Source organism: Electrophorus electricus, chromosome 4 (genome assembly GCF_013358815.1).
Source record: "Electrophorus electricus isolate fEleEle1 chromosome 4, fEleEle1.pri, whole genome shotgun sequence".
Taxonomy (NCBI): domain Eukaryota; kingdom Metazoa; phylum Chordata; class Actinopteri; order Gymnotiformes; family Gymnotidae; genus Electrophorus; species Electrophorus electricus.
In genome coordinates this window covers 23,638,417-23,662,622 of record NC_049538.1, presented here as the reverse complement: position 1 = coordinate 23,662,622, position 24,206 = coordinate 23,638,417, and the positions used below count along the sequence as shown (strand labels likewise).

Here is a 24,206-nt window from a genome sequence, read left to right as displayed (position 1 = left end):
TATACAAAAATTTGTACAAAAATTAGTATACTTGTTTGCTATGTTGTTATAAATCATAGCATAAATAATTGATGTTTAGAAGCATTTAGTGTCTGGTTTTATTACATGATATATCAAAAATAACTACAGTATGTCAGCCATTATGATAAATAAACTGATATGTTTTAAATGTTGTATGCTTGAGTAATCTGATACATCATAAGTGCACAATATGAAGAAATTGTGTATATCTTTATTTGAAGAATGAATTAATAAAAAAAATCACCACTCAGCAGATGGTAAATATCTATTGCTATTTAATGATATTAAGTCAAAGTCAAGTCAGCTTTGATGTCATTCAGACTATACAACAAGTAGAGCTGAACGAGATTGCGTTTCTCCGAACTCCAATATGCAAATATGTAATATACATAAAAGTAAATGCACGAGACAAGACATTAGTCAGCATAGACAAGACACAATATAAACACACAAGAAATATATAAAATATATATATAGCACAAGTGTATGTGTGTGTGTGTATATATATATATATTTAAAATACTGCACATTGCATATAGAAACTATTGACATTGTTCCAGTGATTATTGCACAGTGTAAACCGATATTGTAAACTTAGCACTGGAAAATGTTGATAAGGTGCTCACAGACAGAACATTAAAATTACTGCAAAAAGTAGCTACATATGAAGATGGGGGTGTGGGTTATAAATAGTGATCATAATAATTCTATGTTTCTAGGTATAAAGTAAAATAAAAAAAAACGTCGTGTGTATTGTTAAAGGGAGTTGAATGGCCTGTGGGAAGAAGCTCTTGTTAAGTCTGGCAATCTTGCACCGCATGCAGCAGTAATGTTTACCAGAGGGCAGAAGGCTGAACAGTCTATGGTCAGGATGGGTGGGATCCCTGACCATCTTTGAAGTAGCTGCTATATCAGACCGGGAGGCTGCTGGTCAGAACACTCTGTATGGTGCCTCTATAGAACATCATGAACATAGGAGATGGAAGGTTTGCTCCCCTCATCCTTCACAGGAAGTGAAAGCACGGTTGTGCCTTTTTGATGTGGGAAGTGGTGTGTATAGTCCATGTTGGATCATCTGTAATGTGCACCCCTAGAAACTTGATGCTTCTCACTAACTCTATGGCAGTACCATGGATTGCGAGTGGAGCATGTACCGTGTGCTTCCTCCTGAAGTCAACAATGATTTCCTTTGTCTCGTTGACATTCAGTGACAGGTTGTTATTGTCGCACCAGATGATGAGTTGGTTCACTTCCTCTTTGTATGCCGAGTCATCGTCGTTGCTGATGAGGCCCACTACCGTGGTATCATCTGCAAACTTGATGATGTGATTTGAGTTGTACTTGGCACAACAGTCATGAGCACACCACCCTGGGGAACTCCTGTGTTCATGATGATGGTCTCAGAGGTGTTTACTCCAACTCGTACTGTCTGTGGTCTGTCTGAGAGGAAGTCCAATAACCAGTTGCACAATGGCGTGTCAATACCTAATGGGCTGAGTTTCTTTACCAAGTGTTGGGGTATGACTGTGTTGAAGGCTGAGCTGAAGTCAATGAAAAGCATTCGCACATAACTGTTCTTATTCTCCAGATGGGTCAGGCTTCGGTGAAGCGCTGCTGAAATGGCATCATCAGTGGAGCGGTTAGGGGCGGTATGCAAACTGGGTGGATCAAGTGTTGCAGGAAGTCTTGACATTATATGGTCTTTCACCAGTCTTTTGAAGCACTTCATCATGATGAGACTGAGTGCTATAGGGCAGTAGTCGTTGAGCGTTGATGCTGGTGACTGGGGTTTTTTGAGTCAGTGAAGTGACTCTGGATTTTCTGTCCATACGCATGCTTTGCTGCTCTCACGCCTCAGTTCAAGTTGGCTCTAGCATATCTTAGAGCATCTTTGTTCCCAGACTTGAATGCAGACTTAAGCTTTATATAACTATGTAAACATTGGCCACAGGTGATGTTAAATGTTTTGACCAAACCACCAAAGTCATATCAAAGCAGTCATATCACATAATACTCAGCCACTTTTTAATGTTGCATGTCACTATAGTAGACATCTTTAGGCACTGTGATTATCAACTTATTTTCCCAAATTAATGTGGGTATAACTTTCCAGTTCTGTAAATGACGCTACCGGGCCTAACACCTTAGTAAGTCTTCCTAAAAAAGTCACCAACTCATGATTCCCTTTCACTTCACTTGAGACATCAATCTCCTACTCAAACATGGAATCAACACTGCCTCTGTCTTGTACTCCATATCAATGAACTGAACGCCTTTTTTGTTTGTTCAGTCACTTTCTCTGAAACTGCAAGAGTTTATGGACATTTCTAGGGTGGCTCTGAAATGGTCATCTGGGACCACATTGTCATCAGGGTACTACTGAGCTAACACAACTTCTTCCAAAACCCTGAACTTTTTTAATGCTTTTCTGGAATTTAGAAGGTTTTGAGTATACTTTCATATTCAAAAGCCTGATTGCATGCCTTGCTCTGCCAAGTGGCCACTGTTGGGCTCCTGAGTAAGACCCTTTACCCTCAATTGCTCAACTTGTATGGAAATAAAATTGTCAAGTGAATGTATTTTTTGAGAAGAAAATATTTCTGGTTCCACTTTCTAAAATCACAGCAAGGATTCAGATTGACATGGGTTTTTTTTTGTTTTTGTTTTTTTACTTATATACACTTTTTGTAATGGGTGCTGCTGTTTTGATTTTCTGTTCTACCTTCTGTTGAATAGAAACCAGCTGTAAAGAATCTGGTGAACCTAATTTGGATTTAATCTCTATCCATCCTATGTCTATGATAGGTGTGTCAGGTCTCTAGACAGGTGTGCCAGGTCTGCTCTCTGTTATGAACCACTCTCCCAAGATCTTAATAATCAAACAGTCATAAATCCTCTTCAGCTAGGAAAATTCCAACTTTTTTTCTCAAACAACAACAACAAATCTGCATATTTCCCATTATTTTAAATGCTTGTTCTAAGTTTTGAGTAGTGAATAATCATAACTTTCAACCGTGTTTGGGGTTCAAAATATGAACTGAAGAACAGAACAGTGAAAAATCTCACCTCTTACAATATCAGTTTCAGTCTTCTAGTTCCAAATGTGACCTGTGTCCTGCTGTATAAGAGGTGTTTATTTATTTTCTGTTTTACAATAGCTTGATCTGACACATGGTTTCACATTTAAATAAGATGGCAGACACTTCCTAACCAGCATCATAAAATGAAACGTCAGGAACAGTAAAAACAACACAGCACAGCACATGGCATCATAGTCTACTTATTGTCATACAACTCACCACTCTTATGTGGTTTGTTTTATTTTATTTTATTTTTAAATACCTGCTATATTATATTCATATGCAAAGTATATAAATGTATAACTTACTTTAACCTCCTGATGACTTTACAAGTGGCCTACAGTACTAACATCAAACAATAAAGAAAACAAAGCTTAGCATATGGGAAACTGTCTATTATTGGCTTCTATATGTATGTTTAAGCTTTATATGAGAAACAGAAAAACTGCTGTTAGTCTGACCACATTAACCCCGGCTCTAAAAATCACATTTACATTGTTCATATTCCTTCATATGACTTTGGACTGCTGTTTGGCTGAGCAATAAAAGACTAAATAAGTCAACTTACAAAAAACTGCATAGGAAGATTCCCACAGTAAGACTTTGGAGGGCAGCCATAGTCTAAAGATTGCAACAGCAATAACCATGGTTGCAGTGCCCTTGAACATGGCACCTAAACCCCAGTTGCTCCCCCAGTGCTACAGTAGGTGGCTGCTCATTGCTCCAGATATGCGTATGTGCTCACTGCCCCAGTGTGTGCTGTGTTAACTGGTGTATGTGTGTGTATTCACTCGGGATTGGTTAAATGCTGAGAGGAATTTCCCCAAGGGAACTGATAAAAAGTACCACTTCTTCAAAGAGGCCAGACAACAAAAAATTGTTCAAACACATACATCATCTATGTGAAGAAAGGAGATTGGCTGCATTCTGAGTCATAAGATATACAGGTTTCGATATGCATAGTGCTTTTAGCCAGAGTGAACGGACTAACCAAAGATAAATATTAGAAAGCACAAAGTATGTAGACCCATCCCATATTACTTCCATGTTCTTCCATGTTACTTTTGTAAGAAACATATTGTGAGAAATACCCATAATATTTCAAAATTATAATGAAACTTTTTATGTTCATAATAACCATCTGAATAAATTAGACATTTTATATTCTTTGAGATATTCTTTGTTTTGTAAGGGTCTCTGCTTTTGACTACCGAAGCTTGGTCCTGATTTAAATCTTCCCAGTGGGACCGGTTAGACTTCATTCTTATGACAGTAGGTTCGATTGCGGCTGTAATACTGCAGAACACCAGTAGGGGAGCGCAAGAACATTTTCTCTAGAAGTAATGGCCGGAATCCCTGCGAGATCACGAGCTCCAGCAGCGTGTGCTCGCTTCCAAATACATATTCTCTCTCTCTCTCTCTCTCTCTCTCTCTCTCTCTCTCTCTCTCTCTCTCTCTCTCTCTCTCTCTCTCTCTCTCTCTCTCTCTCTCTCTCTCTCTCTCTCTCTCTCTCTCTCTCTCTCTCACACACACACACACTGTGTGTTTGTGCGTATCCCCAAAGGTGGCAGTGAAAAGGATTTGTAAAAGAAAGCTACATCCTGAACAGGAGTGAGCGAGGTTGTTATTCAATGGGCTTGACGGGGGTGGGGTGTAAAGTATGTCGAGACAATGTGCGTGTATATCTGTGTGTGTTCAGCCTGTATATAGTGGAGTCATTATCCTGGGCTGGACTTTTGAGGATCACTGACAATAAGGTATGTGTGTGTGTGTTAAAGACAGAGAGAAAAAGTAGAGGGCAGGTGAAAAAGGCAGGTAAGTTGTTTCTTGATTTTCTTCTTCAGGTTTTTCTGTGCGTTTGTGTGTGATTGACGTTTTTTGCCATAAACAAAAATAACCTGCTTTTCATTGTTTGTCCATAAATTAAAAACCACTCTTTGTAAAAACACATTAAATATTCATACTTATCTCATGAGTTTAAGATTCCTGAGGTGAACTTTCTGACATACTTGAATACTATTAGGGTCTAATGGGACTCCTTTGACTGAAATAGGACTTAAAGGAGAGAAATGGGAAATGCATGTACACCTTTTAATATTTGTCAAATGAAATTCAGAGAGATAGTTTACTCTTCCTTTACAATCAAATATTCACTGTAAAGTGCACTAACAGGCTTCTCTAAGAGCTGTTCTAACATGCCTTCCCTCTACACACACACACACACACACACACCTTTACATTTTGCTGTGGGTTATACACCTTCCTGATAGTTTTCCTCTGTGTGTGTGTGTGTGTGTGTGTGTGTGTATGCACGCGTGTGCATTTGTCAGTAGCAAATAAGTTCTTTTCTTCATGCTTTAAGATGTTCCTTTGAAGTCTTGTAATAGTCTAAAACCTGTCTGGACTAAATGTACAGGTGTATTTGTTTACTTTGACGAAGAGAACCTGTCTCACATTAACGTGGGACAACTTTTGTGTTTGGTTTTGCCAATCATGAAGCAGTGCATTTGTTTAAATGTACTATATTTATTTTAGTTCTCGAGGAAACTCAGTCATAATCCAGGCTGATGGTTGTACCATGCTGAATTGACTTTTTTTTTCAGTTATTTTGCTTATCGTAGCTGGGCGGTATCCGTGACAATGCTCAGTGAGTGGTTTTGGTTGGAACGTCTTTGGCTTCCTGTGAATGTAACATGGGCAGACCTGGAGGATAAAGAGGGCCGGATATATGCCCAAGCCTCTCAACTCTACATCACCGTACCTATAGCAGTACTGCTACTGGGCTTCAGAGCACTTTATGAGAGGTAAGCACATACACAGACACACACACACACACACACACACACACACACACACACACACACTAAGACGGCAGACTACAGTCTATGAACAAATATCTTGACTAAACAGTTTGTTGTGTCACTGGGTATGCGTTGGCATGTGTGTGAAAGAAAACAGAAGGAAACTGATATTGTGTGTCAATGACTGTCCAATTCATGCTCTTCTTAGAGTCATTGCCCAACATATTGCTGAAGCTCTTGGAGTGAAAGACAAAATCCGTCTGAGAGTATCAAATAATCCCATACTTGAAAATTACTATATGACATGCTCTAAACAGCCCTCACAGGTAAACAAATGAACACATACACATTTGTTGGAAAAAAAAGAACCAGAACTGAAAAATAAATGTGTGTGTGTGTGTCTGCAGGAAAACGTTAGAGGTCTCAGTAAGAAGGTGAGCTGGTCAGAGCGGCAGGTTGAGTACTGGTTTCGAAGGAGAAGAAACCAGGACAGACCTGGAGTTGTGAAGAAGTTCAAAGAAGCCAGGTACATAAATAAAGATGCACTTGGGTTTAATATGTAATCCATGACTTACTACACAAAAGCTCTACTGGCACAGGGTTGTCATATTTGTTTTGGTGGTCTTATGCGACCTCTGTCTTTTAATGCATGTCAAATGTGTCCTGTTTTCTGCAGCTGGAGGTTTCTGTTTTACTTTTGTGCTTTCCTGGGTGGTCTCCTGGCTCTTTATGACGTGAGTATTTAAAGACTAAAAAGACTAAAGCCTATTGCAGGCATAAAGTCTCCAAATGACCTTGAATCTTCATGCGTCAGTCTGTAGGTGCTTGCATGTGCCTGTGCACATGGGTGTCTGACATGCCTCTAGGAAAATAAGTAATATATTCCCACAATACTCCAGTCTGACTCTGTAACTCATTGAAGGCTCCTTAACATGTATGGACAAGTCCCTACTTACACACGAATACAAACACACAGTTGATTCCATGTGCACAAGCACACACACATACACACCCACATACATGCACAAAATCACAAATTTAAATTAACTTAAAGAACATTGGTATTGATTACAGAAATCGTGGTTTTATAATTTACGAGAAGTGTGGGCAGGATTTCCCAAACAGGTAAGTGTTACTACCATGCACACATTTTATGATATTTTATGACACCTGCTTAATCATGATTAAAAATGTTTTTAAAATGATATAAAAAATCTAAACCTGAGTCTTATACACTTCTTTCAAAGTGCCTTTGAAACTTGGCCAAATTAAATAAGTCATAACAAGCTTAAATATGTTACATTTGATTTAAACACGATTAGTTTATTTTTAATTAAAACATTGTGATAGGTATGTTTTATGTATAAAATAATTAATAATGTATCATTCTCTACAGATTAAATAAATAAAACATGAGATTAAAAATGCAAATTCAAAATACAAAACTACAGTGTCACATCACCTGAGAATTGCTCACTCATCATTGAGACTTCATGGAAACATCAGTTATACTTTACTGAGCGTGAAGACTTACTTAAACCTGGTTTTTGTATAAATAGTTAGGACATTTTGTTTGCATAGGTTTGTATGCATGCTTGAGGCATGATTTAAAATACCTTTTGGTGTGTCTGTGTGTTCACAGAGCCTACTGGACTCTCAGTACTGGTATTACATGACTGAGATAAGTTTTTATGGCTCCCTCTTGTTTAGTGTGGCGGTAGACATCAAACGCAAGGTATAAGTTAATCTTACCCCCTTTATAACACTTAATAGGTTCTCAGCACATGTAGTTATGCATCCAAATATACACATACACACTTTTTTCAATTATCCACACAGCAAAAACAAGTTACTTAAAACATGATTGTTATGCAGTAGAAATAAAAATTCTGTTTTTTTGCCATATGCTTATTCCTGCAAATGATACTAACTAATGTGATTCAAGAGTGTAGACTGTTAATTGTAAATGAATATGATAGAAATCCCATTGCTTGCATGTGAATGTGTTTTTATGTCTGAGCTGTTTTGTCTGTCTTATTTCTCTGAATAACTGAGGTTGAACACCGACATGCTGCTTTGCCCAGTACAGATCAAACAGTCTCGGTCTGTCTGTCCATAGGATTTTAAAGAGCAGTTTGTACATCACTGGGCTACTCTAATACTGCTGTCATTCTCCTGGTGTGCAAACTACATCCGCATTGGGACGCTCATTATGCTGGTTCATGATGCTGCTGACATTTTCCTGGAGGTGAAAGAGAGAGAGAGACACACACACACACGCGCACACACACAGAGGGAGGCGGAGAGAGAGAGAGAGAAAGAGAAAGAAAATGAAAATATTCTAATACAAATGAAAATATGTGATTCTGAGTTGATTACCAAGCTTAACTTGGCTGTCTTTTGTTGTCAGTCTGGAAAGATATTTAATTATGCGAGATGGGAGAACACCTGCAATGGTATATTTATTCTCTTCACCATTGTCTTCATGGTAACAAGGCTTGTCATCTTCCCTTTCTGGTACGTATGAATGAATAAGGGATTTACTCAGCAAAAAGCAAGTGTTTCTTTATTGTCCAATTAAAGGCTGAAGACAATGTGTTTCAGGTTGATTCACTGTACATGGGTGTACCCGCTGGAACAGTTCGAGCCATTCTTTGGCTATTATTTCTTCAATGCCCTGCTCATGCTCTTGCTGGTGCTACACATATTCTGGGCTTCACTCATCATCCGCATGGTCAAAAAGCTTCTCTTTGGCGAAGTGAGTGTGTCCCACTCAACCATGCAAAAATACCTTGTGCATACACACACACACACACACACACACACAAATGCACATATTTTATGCCTGACATGCACTGAATAACATTCTCTCTTTCTCTCTACAGATGAAAGGTGATGAAAGAAGTGATGAGGAAGAAGAAGAGAGTCAAGAAGAAGACAACCATAAACACTTCAACGGTTCTTCCAATGGACTATCTAATGGCCACTGATACATAACCAGGAACTCTGACATCAGGGATGTGAACCCTTTGTTGATGTGAAGCAACTGTCCATATTGGACACACAAATCAATCCTTAACTGATCTGGTACATTTATAACCTTTAGTTAAGGGTGTGTTTTTATACATTACACTACTTCAGAAAAGGGACGCTATTCTGAGACACCTCCTTTTCAAATCTTTTTACTTTTTTTGTCTTCATCCACTGACATTTTATTTCTTCTGTCCTAGGCTTTCTTATACCTGTAGGAAATAGTACCCCACTGAAGCACTGGGCTGTTCTTTATTTAGGATATATCACAAATTTTATATCCGTATGTCAGACAAATTCCAAAAATCCTTTGGAATTACAGACTTGCAGTGCTAACTTAACATAATCTGACAAATTTGAGCACAAATGGAAAGCTCTTATAGATTAACATGATTAGTTAATCAGCCAAAGGTGAGTGCAAAAGGAAAGCTCATAAATAAACACGAGTATTTAAACTGGGGCTTGTGTGAAAGAACAAAAATATCTACATTTAAAAGAAAATCTCAAAATGATCCAGTTTTATGTTTTTATATATTTTTACCTTTTAATTCTCAAGTTGAAAATCTTGAAAATGAACATTTCTGTCAAGAGTGATGTGGCCAAATAACCAGTATCAACTACGTAAAATTACGAACACAATAATATGATAAATATAGTACGAGTCTGTAACGCGGAGCAACAGTGAGACGGATGCAAACAGAGAAGAGCGAGATTTATTAATGGCAAATTCATATTCAATCTCGTTAATACGTCCAGAGTCATGAACATAGCCAAAAATGCATTATAAACAGAGAACAGAACAGAACTTCATACAAAGACACTTGAAAACGAAGCAAAAACAGGTAAGCTCAAAGAAGGACTGGAACCATACGCTATACAATCACAACAAGACCAGGCAGCGAACGCTAATGACCGGCATAGAGGCATAGAAAATACAGGATTTAAAAACACGTACAAGAGAGAAATGAGGGACGGGTGGAGAACTCAAAGAGAGGTGGAACTAACAGAACGAAACAAGGAAGTAAAAGAAAACAAAGACACGAGACAGGTTGCCAAGGAGATCGCGACGCTAGCGGAGCGGAAATCGTGACAGTCACAAAAGTACAGATTGTACAGCATAGGAAATTTTTAAATGTGAAGGAATTAGCTAACAATTAGAACATAAAATCAACCTGTAACGGTACTCCGGCCCCTTCCATGTGGACAAACAGGAGAGCTAAATATTAGAAAATATTACATGGCAATACATGGGCCTGAAAGACTTTTATTTTAATTACACTACTATCAGAGGGAACAAACTTGACGTTTGCTGGAATTCTCTAAAGTTATTGTAATTGTCTTACATTGTTCAGAGTGGCCAACTGACTGTGTCGATAACTACTAGAGTTAATGTATATGTGTACATATAGATATATTTATTATAATAAGGTAGAGTTTGGGTTCAAAGCATGTACTTGTTTTGTTCAGCGGTTGTAAGGGGATGAATCAAGAGTCGTGCCCAGAATAGAGGGGGAGTTGTAGTTTTGGTTCACGTTATCGGAGCAGGTAATTTTCCAAATATGCCCCTGTCACTGGACTTTTTGAGGAAAATAAACCTCCATTATTGGCATAATTACTACCTGAATCACCTTCTGTTTGATCTCCCCCCCGCTATCCTGTTACACAACCATAAGAAAATTATTACTCAGCATTGTAAATAATAAACTGCTGGTGTTTATTACAGAAATCAGTCAAACTGTACACATATCCACATATAATACCACATTTTCCACATTACTACTCTGGAAAACTATTTAATGAACACTTATATCACTAGTTGAAGGACTTTGTCTATATTGCAGTTGAAATGGCTAAATCTCATTATACACATTAATGCACAAACATTACTACACAGATGCAGACACCATTGGTGAGGAGGGTCAGATGGTCCAGGGTGCTGGTCAGGATGCTGATGTACTCCTCATCACTGGGGATTTCAATGCTCAGTCCCTCATAGTAATCCTCAAATTCAGCATATGACACCTTTCCCCCAACCCTTCCTCTGTTCCGTATACAAGTTAGGAAATCTGTTTTTGCCCCTGTGAACAACAAATATAAAATGTCTCATAAATAATAGTCATCCACGAAAATTGATTGTATAGTGTACAGGAGAGTGTCTCACCATGTCCCAAGTCCTGTTTGGCCCAGTAGAATTTCTCAATGTCAATCAGGGTAATGGAGCCGGTTTTATGTGGATCAAGTTTTACATAAACCTGAGAACCAAGAAAGAGAAAACTTCAAAACTTAACCATATTCAGATTGCCAGTGCTGAAGTCAGAGCATGCATCTCTGGAGTCTTGGACTACCTACCTTTATAAAAACAGCTTTTCTGGCTTCACTCATCTCCCCAGTAACAGCACGCATAATAGCAGCAGCATCCGCAGTCACCTCTCCCTGAGGGCCTGCAATTCTCCACACAGTGTCAAAGTCCTGACCCACAGTCAACACAATGTTAATTAATGTAATCCTGACCCACAGTCAACACAATGTTAATTAATGTAATCCTGACCCACAGTCAACACAATGTTAATTAATGTAATCCTGACCCACAGTCAATACAATGTTAATTAATGCAGTCCTGACCCACAGTCAACACAATGTTAATTAATGTAGTCCTGACCCACAGTCAACACAATGTTAATTAATGTAATCCTGACCCACAGCCAACAGAATGTTAATTAATGTAATCCTGACCCACAGCCAACACAATGTTAATTAATGTAGTCTTGACCCACAGCCAACCCATTAATTAATGACGTTCAAACCCACAGGCACTACAACATTAATCAATGAAGTCCTGACCCATTATTGTCAAAAGTTCACTTTTAGTATGTTGATTATTGATGGCACTGTATTATTTGGAGGATCACTATCTGAAGGCCTACTGCTAGGGTTGGATTTGTTAGTGTTTGTTGGGTAACTGTACCTGGGGACTGAGGCTCAGATCCTCCATTAAACATTTTCTGAGCTTCTCTTTGACCAAGAAGCCATTCTCCTGCAGGTCTAAACATGTCAGCTTCCTCCCCAGTGTAGTCAGAGTTTGGATAGCATGACCTCGCATCCGATCACATACAGCCCCTGAAATACATCCGGCAAAGATCTGAACCAGTCAGTCCACTTATTCATTCATTTGTGGAAAGAAATCAAGTAAGGCTCAGCTAAATTCTGTGTGTGTATGTGTTCCTGTTACTATGTTTAAAAGAAATGTTGTGAACACTCTAGAGAATATTAACTTTGAATTGCCCTTAGGGTCTTCCGGTTATTGAGTTCCTCCTCAGTAATGCAATTTGCTGTTTCTCCAGACTGAGCCCTGTGAGAAATTAACATTCTTCAGTTGCACATTTTATGTTATGAATATGTGTGTGCACTCTTATGGTGCTTTTGTGGGGGTGTGCATGTGCATACAGCAGGGATCTCTTGGCTTCTTCATCCACATGAGTAACTCTCAGGGTCAGATGCAGCTGCTGTCTCAAGCTGTCAGGGACATGGAGCACATCTGTACTGAACCACAGATCTGCACCCTAGAGATTGCGTACAGATGCATTATTCACACTTGAAGAACTATTTTGTTTGCATGTACATGTGTGAGAGAGGAAGAGAGAGGAGCAAGAGAGAAAGACAGAGAAAGAGCGATAGAGTGGGGAGAGGGAGAAGAAAGAAAGGAGGAGAGAGACAGTAATGCTGTTGATAGTATGGTACCTTTGAGAAGTCAGCTAGACAATATGTCCTCCCTCGAGTCTTGTATACACCACGGGCAATAAAGGGCAAAACGTTGCACCTGCAAAGTTCATGCAAAGTGTACTTAACACTATAGTTTTGCCCTCATACATGCTAGCATGGTTCAAAAATCAAATTAATTTTGAACACAAGTTACTGGACCACTCTGTTCCAACCTGTTTTTCCCAAAACTGCGGTACTCATACACAGTCAGTGTGTGATCACATGTGAAGAAGAAACCAATCAGCTCTCGACATGCCTCATGTCCACATCTATTGAAAAATACACATTGATGCACACATCCAAAGAAAACAATGATTATCACACAGCGTTTCAGTGCCTTTGAAGTTTGAATAAAATAAATCAGTAAAGGTCATGCCTACCTTGATAAAATTCTGGCATGAAAACTGAGTTTGTGGGATAAAAGGTTCTCTGTTAAAGAGTTCTGAGTTTTCACCCTGTAAAGACATATACGTTTATGTGGAACAGGAGTAACACACTGTAGTTTGTAACTGCAATTGTGTGTGTGTGTGTGTGTGTGTGTGTGTGTATTTTACATGGTGTGATGGAGAGTCCTTTTGTGGTGTGCTGAAGTGTTCACTGGACTTGCAGTGTTTTGCTCTGGGTCACTGATGACAGCCCTGAAGGACCAGCACAGACTTTATCACATCCGCCATTTCTACCATTAGCCTATAAGGGAGGTCTTTCATAAAACAGGTTTTCTGGGGAAAAATAGGGGGATAGCAGCTGACCTGCAGAGCTGGTCCACCATCATCTGTTCAATCACAGTCTGTTTTTTCTTCTCAACAGTCAGCGCCTCCTACAAAACATACCTTTTTGAGTATACCACAGCAAAAGAACCGTCATATCAAAGCCACCCTTACAACCACTCCTGTGAATGTCAATACGCTGACACATAACGTCATTTACAGCTTTTTCTTTCAATATCCAATCTCTAGTCAGCATGCACTTAGCATTTCAGTGATTCCACTGCTAATTTATGTCATTGCAGCCCTCACAGTAATATAGTAGCCATAGTATATTATGTAAACACTAATAAACTATTAGTCACAGAAACGCTATGACAGTTATTACAACAGCTGTAATAACAGAAATTACTCACTGCCTCCAGTTTCCTGGTTCTAGTGTGTATGGTGCTGGTCTGAGTTTGTGCGCACTCAGACGTGTTGCATGGGGCAGAGTGACAGGACTCTGGGTTTGGTTCAGGATTGTTGGGGGGGTCGTTAAGGAGCAGGCTTCTGCAGCTGGAATGTGGTGAGTTCTGATATCCCACCATTGGGGTATTTCTTTGTGTGTCTCTTACTCCTCCATTCCATGTCTGAGGACAACACAACAGGCAATTTTCCAACAAAGAGGTGAGAATAAAGCAATCATACAGTTGCATAGAAGAAGACTTTAATGAAAGTGAGGATGCAGGCAATATCTACATGAAAAAAAGGTCTATAAAATCTCATGATCACCAGTTTATATATGTTGGTTATTATAAAACATATTTTTTACATGATCATGGCCCCTTTCAAATACAGCAACATTTTTATATACAGTATATATCCTTTCAAACATCCATAACTTCTTACACTTTTTATTATATAAATGTTTTGTTTGTTTGTTTGTTTTTTGCTTTTTGGCTTGTATATGGCATATGTGATTCTTCTAGGATTCGTTAGTTATTTTTACACAATCCCATAGGCACTGTTGGATGACTACCTCATGGGGGTGTGCTGAAGGTGCAGTACCCCAGCTCATGGCCGACAGTGGGCTTGATTGCATTTCAGCAACTGGTATGACAGCATAATCCTTGGGAAATGGGAAATTGCATCCATAAACATGGAACACATCCACTCTCATTCCTTTTCACTCTCCCTTATTGAACACATGAAGTCAATCTGTGTCTATCATTGTCTGTCTGCGCAACTCTCCCCGTTTTCCCTCTCTACTTATCTAGCAAATATCCTCACCTCCTCTTCTCTGTCTCGCAGTCCCTCCAATGCCAACATTGGAACTCTGTTTAAACCACAGAGATCTGATTACTAACGGACATCAACCATAACAAAACAGTTTAAAAGAATTGGTGAGAGAAGACTTACTCTTTTGGACGGGGTCCGCGACTTCGTTCCGTTATCTGGGTGTTGAAACGGAATATATGTTAAAAATCAATGACGATTAAAAAATTTTTTTTTAATGTCTGAGAATAAAGTTACCATTATCTGCCTTTGATTTCCTACTCGGGGAAATGTTCTTTTCACATTTACATCCCAGTCCATACTGTGTGCACAGTTATAGGACTCGGTTATTTTGACAGGTAATAAACCTTGAGCTGCGTTGCTACGATTTTCCTCCAAACAAAACACACGTGCTTAAGCGTTGTCAACGAAAAGGTTCTTGGGTAATGAAGTCCACAATTCCCATGTAATTTTACAATTGTGCACAAGTCTTAATCTGTGTGTGTGTGTGTGTGTGTGTGTGTGTGTGTGTGCGCGCGCGCGCGCGAGGGAGAAAAGAAGCGAGAGAGAAAACAGGCTTCTTGTAATAAAAATTAGAGTAGGCCTATATAATGAAATTATATATAAAATTAGATAGATAGATAGATAGATAGATAGATAGATAGATAGATAGATAGATAGATAGATAGATAGATAGATAGATAGATAGATAGATAGATAGATAGATAGATACCTACCTGTTTGGAGAGAGAGAGAGAGAGAGAGAGAGAGAGAGAGAGAGAGAGAGAGAGAGAGAGAGAGAGAGAGAGAGAGAGAGAAGCTACAAAGCTCCACACTTGTTCGTGATGTGGTGGGTGGGTTTGTTTCAAAGACCACATTACCGCAACACGACTCACGAATCATCAGCCCAGATAGTATTAGTCAATGATCATTACTCAAGGACAAGCAAGAATAATACTCGCGTAAGCTTTGACAATGGACCTTTCCAGCTGTCTCGCTCTGTGGATATCGACTCTTTTAGCTAGCTCTTCAGGTGCTCTCTCACATGTGCTGCCGGATATTGCCGATCCGGAATTTATCCGCAGGTGCGTGCAGGCACACAACGTATATCGCTCGCGTGCGAATCCACCTGCGGCCAACATGCGTTTGATGGTAAGGGGAAACCGTCTTCGCCTGTCACGTTCTGTTCACGTTATGCTCAGCTCAGTTTATTTGTTTGGCAGACAATCGATAGAATTGTTTAACCATTAGCAATTTTCCAAAAGGGACTAGTCCTGAGCATTTCGTTTTCATATTAAAGATGTACATGTGAATCAGCAGATTGCAATTATATTCATTTTATATCATATATTATAGATTTAAAATTATGAAACTCTCTAAAATCAGATATTAACCTGTTTATTACCTTGTCGTTCTTAGGTATCTATCTATCTATCTATCTATCTATCTATCTATCTATCTATCTATCTATCTATCTATCTATCTATCTATATATATATATATATATATATATATATATATATATATATATATATATATATATATATATATATATATATATTCAATGACCCCTGTAGTCGTCATGGCAATGAAAATATTTGAAAGGAGTGGTGTATTTCTTTCCTTTGCCAGGACATGGAGAGTTTTCCCTTTTGTGTTTGAAAGTCTTCTTATTTTTAAACTCCAAAAGGTCCTTATCTTGTTGGGATTCTGAGGGAAAGGTTTCCTGCACTGGAAATAAAAAAGCCCAGAGGGGCTGTTTCTGCCGTCACCAAAGAGATGTTACATTGTTCTTTACAAGCTTTTGCACAGGCATTTCCATTTGTAGTCTAAATAAGGTAAAAAAAAAACAACAAACAAACAAACAAAAAAAACTGACTGACAACTCTGTAGAAAGTCCTGTAAAAAGTTCTACAATGATCTTTCTTGATTTGTTTAGCTTTATTTTGTAATATTTGTTAAATACTTCACTTGAAATACCATAAAACCATTTTAGTTAATAGCAGGAAATAGCTTTAAGAGCATAAAACATGATAAGGTGTTATCAAATATGCAATTCTTAGGGTACACAAGTAGGTGTTGAATGAGCCCAAACCAGTTCCTAAAAAGGAATCAGAATTTACCAAAGGTGCATCACTATTTAAAAACAAAGAATCAGTTAAATGAATTCACATATAATACACCAAGTTAACTGAATTTATGTTCTCCAATGTGTGTGCATGTGTGCGTGTCCACTCAGTCTTGGGATGATTCTTTGGCCAGAGGTGCGCGGTCATGGGCAAGACACTGTAAGGCTTCCCATAATCCCGTGCTGCAGCAGGTGGGCAGGTCTCACCCTGAGTTCCGACGGGTTGGGGAGAACATCTGGCTGGGGGCTCCATACTCTGCCTTTACTGTGGAGTCAGCTATTCATACCTGGAATAAAGAGGGTGCAGATTACACTCACCAAAACCAGAGCTGTGCCCGTATATGTGGCCACTATACACAGGTTGGCTATCATACATGTTCCTGTAAGCAGGCTTAAGCAAACATGACTATATTTTATACCTGTAAAAAAGTTTATATTGTCAACTTAATCATATTTGTTTATGATTTGGATATTAGAGTACAATATAAATAAACATTCACTATTGGAGAGGGTGCAGAACAACCCTTTTCTGATTCTTTTAAATGTGTTTTTGTGCATTTCAGCTCATGTGGGCAACAAGCTATAAGATAGGCTGTGCTGTCCATGTTTGTTCTAGAGGAATTGACAACTTCTCCACTAATCCAGAGTCCACTATTTTTGTATGTGACTATGGTGATGCGTAAGTAAAACTCTAAATACTCTTCCTGCTATAAAACTCTCTTTTCTCATGGGTCTGTTATAAGAGACAAAAAAATTAATTCTTCATTTCAGTTTTTGTAGAAATTAAAGATGGTTCTTGAATTATTATTGACTGAGTTGTCAGTAGTCTGTAGTCTTGAAAATATGCATTTGCAGTGCTGTAGTTATGATGATGATAATATTATGTTAATATGTTCTCTCCCAGGGGAAATGTATTTGGCTTTCCTCCATACATAGTGGGACTGGCTTGCAGCAGTTGTGGTGCAGAGAAATGCAAAGATAAGCTTTGCAGTAAGAAAAATTGCAAAACATGTTTACATGTTTCTGAACTACACTTATCAGAATATTTTCACCACATTCCCATAGCAACAAGACATAGCTCAATATTTACCACCTTATCAAAAAATAATCTCAATGTTCATTACATTCAAAAACAAGGAGAAGCACAGATCCTGTCACTTTTATTTTTTAATCTTTATAAATGCATTACATATATATGCTCATATTTTCAACAGCTGATCCAGACCGCGACAAAGATAAGAGTATGTATAGTACATTGTACTAATCAACTGCTAAACTTAATCAGCAGCACAACTGTCTTACTATGCACTACACTACCATAAGCCTTGCTCTCTTTTTTTTGGCCTGTTAAATGCTTTCTGCCTTGTTAACATTAATTCATTGCTTGCTTTTTTAAAAAATATTATAAATGGCTACTAATTACGTATGTTTCTGCAGGATACGATTGGACGCCTGGGTGGGATTTTGTTCCCTCCTCAGCCCACAGACTCTCCCATTGGCTGAATAACCCAGTGCTGCGGATATCATTTGGAATGTGCTTGCTTCTCTTCTATGCAACACACTAAAGTCACCCAGTAAACTTAATACCAAGTTGTTTAAGCCTTTATAACCTTTAGAACTCCTCACCAACTCATAACTCTAGCAGGGTCGTGTTATGAAGGCCTAGCATTTTGTTGAGTCATATGTGTGGCATCCCCCTGCTGTGTAGGACTGATGCTGCCCCACATTGTCACTCCCACTAAACAGTTTAAATGTATTCTATGTCCTTTTTTGTGTAACTCACTTTTCAGTATGTGTTCAATCATACATCATATATAAAATCCATATTAATAAACTTTTCACCCTTCATAATCACATATTTAAAAATATGCTGAAGAGTCTTGCTGACTTCTTACTCGCTGATGGGCAAAGGCATTGTCTGTGACTCCTGAAATCCCTTTCTATAAAATCCACAAATTTGTTTTATTTGCCTTGACTATGCATCCCTGAAGATTTTACTGTATCCATGGAGATGGTTGTACATATAGCGTTCTGTAGTCAGTGTGAACAGTCTGAACAGAGATGAGTCATGATCTTAAAAGGCTGCCTTTTAGTACTTCTGAGCAATCACCCCACAAAACAGGGTTTTCGGAATACTAACGATACCACCAGGCTGGCTTCCAATTTTTGTGGGTTAGTGACATTTAACCTGACCTTATTTTGGCATCATATTTAAAGGCAAAAGCCAGGATATTTAAACAGCAGTCATATACACATATGCACACATACGTTCATACAATTGGTCTGTTCATCCATATCCCAGACTGGAAGGTATGGGTTTAAGATAACAAGGTTTTCCTAAAACATATGACAAAGATTATTCTGAAAAGGACACAAATACACACTCACATACAATCAAAGATAAAACATATGTTTGGTTGGGCAGTGCTTTCTGTGTCTTGTGAATTTGGTTTTGTTTTACATAATTTTTTGTACATTTACTTTGGGCAGACAGAGTCTGCTGATTCTGCGGCTGTGGATAATGTGTTGAAATGTAGTTCATGTGAGTAGTTTCAGCAACTGTATCCAGATCTTCTACTGTTTGTAATTTGATTTGTTTTACAAATGCATCTTTGTGTGTATGTGTGTGTGTGTGAGAGAGAGAAAGAGAGAGAGAGAAAGAGAGAGACTTGTATGTGAGCCAAACTAGCTCAATGAAGTCACAAGAAATTCAATAGGTCAGAGTCCAGTTCCACTTTCTCTTGCACACTTGTCCTGTGTTTTTGTGGACTGCAGAAGTGGCACTTACCGGAGTTGCTGGGGAAAATGTACATGGAGTAAAAAAAGCCACATTTGGAAATTCATAACTGGAATTAAAAAGCATGCTTGAGAGGATCCACGTTACAAGGAGTGATGAGTAGGTGTGTGTGTGAGCATGTGTAAGTAGAACCTGTGGAATCTGCTCAGAGTGTAACCAGCCGGAGCTGAAAGATCATCATGGTCTTGCCAGTCACTGGAGTAACCTTAGCCGTGCTGGTTTCCATGGTGACACCAGATTTGGTGTGCGGGGGACAAGAGAGAGGCGAGGACTCACGACTCACATACACTCATCTCACACATGCTCAGCACCATTACACACCTCAGGCTGGAGGCCCACGGAGCATGACTTTCAACTACTTCCAAAAAGCTGCAGATAATGACATGTTTGAAAACAATGAACATGATGTCAACTTTGATGATGCAGGATTAGGAGGCCCACATACTGGGCCTGAAGATAAACCTCATCTTAAAAGCAGAGAATATGAGACTCTTTCAGCTAATGCTTATTCGGATGTTAGAAACAATGCAATTGAATTAAATGTTCAAGATCCAGAGTCATTTACGTTAGCAGATGATGAATGCAATGAAGTTGACTGTAATGATAACATTATGTATGCTAATACTGAATCAGCTGTTACTAAAAATGACTACATAGGTGCTGCTAAGGCAAATAGAGCTGCAGGGAATGAAGAAGACTCTGTCTCTGCACTGGACAATGCTTTGCTGGATGAGAAGGATGAAGCCAAATCCAGTGAAGGCCCTGTTGTGCTTGTGCACTCAGGCCCAGTTCGTGGCCTCACACTGGATAAAGCTCATGTGTTTTATGGGATTCCCTACGCAGTCCCTCCTGTAGGGCCAAAGCGGTGGACTGCTCCCAGCCCTGCGTCACCATGGACTCTGCCATATGATGCCACGTTCCCTCGACCTGCTTGCATGCAGTCCTGTACTGGGCATTTCTCTCAATCATGCCCTTTTCAGGTAATCTTCCTTCCACCAATTGCCTGGCATCAGCTAAACACCTACACCAGTCAGAATTCAGCACTGATTACTTCTATTTGATTATAATTTTTTTCTGCAACATTGGCCCATGAAAGTGAGTTTGGAAACAGTGCCCTTTTTTTATGGTGGTGTGTAGCCTACATTGCATAAAAGCTTTAATCCCAATCTACCAAATCTTCTGAAATAAGATTCATTCTCAAGTGACTTCATAGCAGCTGGTAGCTAAGAACTTAAGACTTCTAATTGTAATGCTTTTGTCTGTTCCGCTGTTATCATAGAAATAGACTAACAGCATACATTTATTCCTTTCAAGATAGCCTATTACATAAAATATAGAATCCTCAAATAAATGGTGTCAAAACCTGTGAATATAATTGTGTTGTTACTCTTAGTACTGAACAAGCCTTAAATTATGAGATTATTTACTATTAATTGAATTAATACTTATTTGATATGTTGACAGATGTCAGGTGGATACAAGGTGGTGCAGTTATTATTGCCAGATTTTCTAGGGTGATAGTACATAAGTACATAATTTGTGCTATGATACCATACACATGATTTTTTTTTTACTCTAATTTTTAACTTTAATTTCTTTGGTGCTAAACGTTATTTGTCAAATTATATAAGACAAAGAAATTTATGGAAAAATATAGTTTATGAAAGTGTATAATGTGAAAGGAAATGAAATAATTTTAAAGTGGCATTATGTAAGATTTGTTTGTTAAAATTGAAAGAAGAAGAAAAATATCTGTTAAAATATAGTGTCCTTTGCTGCTAGTTGCCCTGTAAAGCAGTTGGGTAAGATTTGGTGAGAGTTTTTTGGAACACAGCAGACGTCTTTACATAATAATGTCACATGCACAGGCTCAAAAAGAAGACTCAAAAACAAGTCCAGAGAATTTCTAGAGATTTCTGTAATGTCCTCCGGGTTTGTCAGATGCTAAAGTCACCTGCAAAAGAATTTAAAATGAATGGTTGTGAATGGAACTAAACTGCTAAAAAGGTTTCTCACCACTTGGCTAGGATCTTCCTCTAATTTGGAATAGTAGAATTTCGTATTACACTAAAAATAGGAAAGAAAACTTAACTGTGTATTTTCCTTTTTTCTACAACAAAGGAGGTTTGGGCAATAGGATGCTAGTATTTCTGTTACTGAGTGCTGATTGGCCTAATAGTGAGTGTGGCAGTTTTTGTAACCTAGTAGAGAATATGAAGTTTTTATTCTCATATATATTTGCATTTGAAAGGGCTCAAATGCAAATCCAACATTATACGGATAAGGATAAGATTACAACAAATATTTCAAAAAATATCTCTTCATAGGACACGATCATCACAGAGCAATGACTGAGTTCTTTTTGAATACTCATTCAACATGAACACCTTTGCATTCATCCATTCATTCATTTGCACTCATGTAACTCACTTTACAAAATATTCTTCCACGAGTTTCGTGCTGATGTTGCCAATTCCCCAAACTTATACAGAGCATACTAAAATTTTGATCCTGATTACAGCCCTGATCCCAGTGCAGTTTTAAGTTTTAGTACTATTTAACTGTATCTGTGTTCAGGTGAGTGAGGACTGTTTGTACCTGAACGTGTTTGTTCCTGTGAGTGTGGACCTATCACTGCAGAGCACCACAGCCCTGCCTGTCATGGTGTGGATTCATGGAGGTGACTTTATTGCTGGCTCTGCTTCTAAACCACTGTATGATGGACGCTTTATTAGTAACTATAGCAACACAGTGGTTGTAAATTTGGAGTATCGCCTAGGTAAGACACACACCACAAACACATTTGTAACAGTATATGTGTTATTACTGTATAAGCCATATGTATGTGCATATGTCTGCAGGACGGTGGCTTTGTAAGGATTACAGTGATGTATTTTGATTGTTATTTAGGAGCATTTGGGTTCCTGGTGACAGGGAAAGATCCTCAGAACTCTGCAGTGGGAAACTATGGAATTTTGGACCAGCAGGCGGCACTGCACTGGGTCCAAGGAAACATCGCTGCCTTTGGTGGAGATCCAGCCAAGGTGAGTGCATGGAGGTGCTGGTGGGATATTTTTTATAACTCTGTATATTGATGCATGTTTGTGGGAGTGTGGATTTATGTGTTTAAATGCGTGTAGGTGACTCTGTTTGGTGAAAGTGCTGGGGCCCAGTCAGTATGCTTGCACCTGATGATGGAGATCAGTGAGCCAATGTTCAGACATGCTGCTGTACAGAGCCCTCCCCTCTCCATCCCACTCAAAACCAGGTTCTATAAACACATGCACACACAGCTTTCCCACAGTACACAGATCTTCTGATGGCAATAACACTGATGATGATGACTGATTTTGTAGGTCGGATGCTGTGAAGTTGGGTAGGGACTTTGTGAAACTGACTAAGTGCTCAGTCTCTGACCTGGCCTGTCTTCGCTCTCTCAGCTCACACGCCATATTAGATGCTCAGGTTAAAACAGGTACAAGCATACACACAGTGGTTACCTGAGGATGAAACTCCATGAAAACCTGAGTGGCAGAGATAAACCACACATTCTTTCTAATCTTTTTGAAGGTTCTAAAATAATCAACCCTTTCCATTTTCTGCAACTGTTTGAGACCTGGGGTCCTTATATTGATGGAGAGCTGATCAGGGAGCAGCCAACTGCAGCCTTCCCAAAGGGTCACTGGCAGAGCTACAAGCCAGTCATATTAGGTCTGTTACACACTTGCCTGAGGACCTGGTCTTCTGTTTATTTTGGACTATGCCTGGCTGTGTTAGTTGTCATGGCAGCCTACAAGATTGGCCCTTTATCAGCCTTTGCATGGCATTTCAGCCACTCGCCACCAAGTTTTGACAAGCATAAATATTTTGTATTCTTCTAGGTACTACATCCGAAGAAGGTGTGATCTTTGTATATGGGGTATTCAATGAGTCAGTGTCTGTGCTGGAATGCATAGCCTACACAACAGCTATCTTCAAGCACAATGCTCTTAGCATCCTGTACAAATATGTTCCGCTCTACCATAACCAGGACAGACGCGTTATGCTGTCACAGGTGAGACACTAACACTGCACTGTTGAGTGAAACTGGAATAGTTAAAAGTTAATTCTACCTTTGCAATTTGGTTATTATAAAAGGTATTTTGATCTGAATGAGATGTCTTCTTATCTCTTAGATTGTGACAGACTATGTGTTTCTATGTCCGGCTCGGTGGTCTGCTCGATCTGCAATAAGCATGGGCGCGACTGTTTGGATGTATGTGTTCGACCACTCCCTTTCTGATCACAACATATGGGCAGGACTTACTTTCTGTTACAACCATGCTTGTCATGGGGCAGAGCTTCCTTTCCTGTTTGACTCTGCAGCTGTTACAAACCTCACTCTCACAGCCCAAGAGACTCTCCTGGCCAATCAGATACTGTGTTACTGGGGTGCATTTGCCCACACTGGAGATCCAAACTCTCACAGTGAAGAAACACCTTTCTGCAAGCAGCAGAAGCTTCCTGCTTGGCCTAGGTACACAGCAGCTGAAAGCTGGCCAATACTAAATTTAACTCTACAGTCTCACTGTCAGCATGGCAACAGAGACAATTTCTGTGACTTCTGGGATCACCTGGACATTTACTGAT

At 39.0% G+C, this 24,206-nt stretch overlaps 4 protein-coding genes across 6 annotated transcripts; 3 read left to right on the top strand and 1 right to left on the bottom strand.

The window, feature by feature from the left end:
- Positions 1 to 4,651: 4,651 nt before the first annotated feature.
- Positions 4,652 to 9,439, top strand: cers3b (ceramide synthase 3b). Of its 3 annotated transcripts, none has more exons than XM_027015135.2 (11): positions 4,652 to 4,721; positions 5,705 to 5,905; positions 6,111 to 6,228; positions 6,310 to 6,428; positions 6,579 to 6,636; positions 6,977 to 7,027; positions 7,545 to 7,637; positions 8,022 to 8,150; positions 8,313 to 8,419; positions 8,507 to 8,660; positions 8,788 to 9,439. In XM_027015135.2, the coding sequence occupies exons 2-11, from the start codon at positions 5,742 to 5,744 to the stop codon at positions 8,890 to 8,892; spliced, it is 1,098 nt and encodes a 365-aa protein (XP_026870936.2). In that variant the 5' UTR covers positions 4,652 to 4,721; positions 5,705 to 5,741; the 3' UTR covers positions 8,893 to 9,439. The 3 variants fall into 3 exon arrangements, with proteins under 3 accessions (XP_026870936.2, XP_026870935.2, XP_035381243.1); XM_027015134.2 differs by lacking the exon at positions 4,652 to 4,721 and adding an exon at positions 4,811 to 4,858; XM_035525350.1 differs by lacking the exon at positions 4,652 to 4,721 and adding an exon at positions 4,857 to 4,916.
- A 1,200-nt stretch (positions 9,440 to 10,639) lies between these two features.
- caps2 (calcyphosine 2) lies at positions 10,640 to 15,003 on the bottom strand. Its single transcript, XM_027015108.2, has 16 exons — positions 14,911 to 15,003; positions 14,797 to 14,831; positions 14,668 to 14,713; positions 14,417 to 14,506; positions 13,812 to 14,027; positions 13,441 to 13,508; positions 13,246 to 13,329; positions 13,072 to 13,146; positions 12,865 to 12,960; positions 12,671 to 12,749; positions 12,377 to 12,492; positions 12,205 to 12,281; positions 11,898 to 12,049; positions 11,282 to 11,401; positions 11,094 to 11,184; positions 10,640 to 11,010 (listed from the first exon to the last, which is right to left on the bottom strand). The coding sequence occupies exons 1-16, from the start codon at positions 14,971 to 14,973 to the stop codon at positions 10,802 to 10,804; spliced, it is 1,617 nt and encodes a 538-aa protein (XP_026870909.2). The 5' UTR covers positions 14,974 to 15,003; the 3' UTR covers positions 10,640 to 10,801.
- Positions 15,004 to 15,471: 468 nt separating this feature from the next.
- glipr1b (GLI pathogenesis-related 1b) lies at positions 15,472 to 18,646 on the top strand. Its single transcript, XM_027015109.2, has 5 exons — positions 15,472 to 15,804; positions 16,892 to 17,140; positions 17,344 to 17,459; positions 17,685 to 17,770; positions 18,218 to 18,646. The coding sequence occupies exons 1-5, from the start codon at positions 15,628 to 15,630 to the stop codon at positions 18,343 to 18,345; spliced, it is 756 nt and encodes a 251-aa protein (XP_026870910.1). The 5' UTR covers positions 15,472 to 15,627; the 3' UTR covers positions 18,346 to 18,646.
- Positions 18,647 to 18,726: 80 nt separating this feature from the next.
- si:dkey-30c15.17 (cAMP-regulated D2 protein) lies at positions 18,727 to 24,205 on the top strand. The gene is made up of 8 exons (XM_027015107.2): positions 18,727 to 20,557; positions 22,155 to 22,356; positions 22,488 to 22,621; positions 22,718 to 22,845; positions 22,934 to 23,052; positions 23,148 to 23,288; positions 23,459 to 23,631; positions 23,753 to 24,205. The coding sequence occupies exons 1-8, from the start codon at positions 19,757 to 19,759 to the stop codon at positions 24,203 to 24,205; spliced, it is 2,151 nt and encodes a 716-aa protein (XP_026870908.2). The 5' UTR covers positions 18,727 to 19,756.
- Position 24,206: the final 1 nt, after the last annotated feature.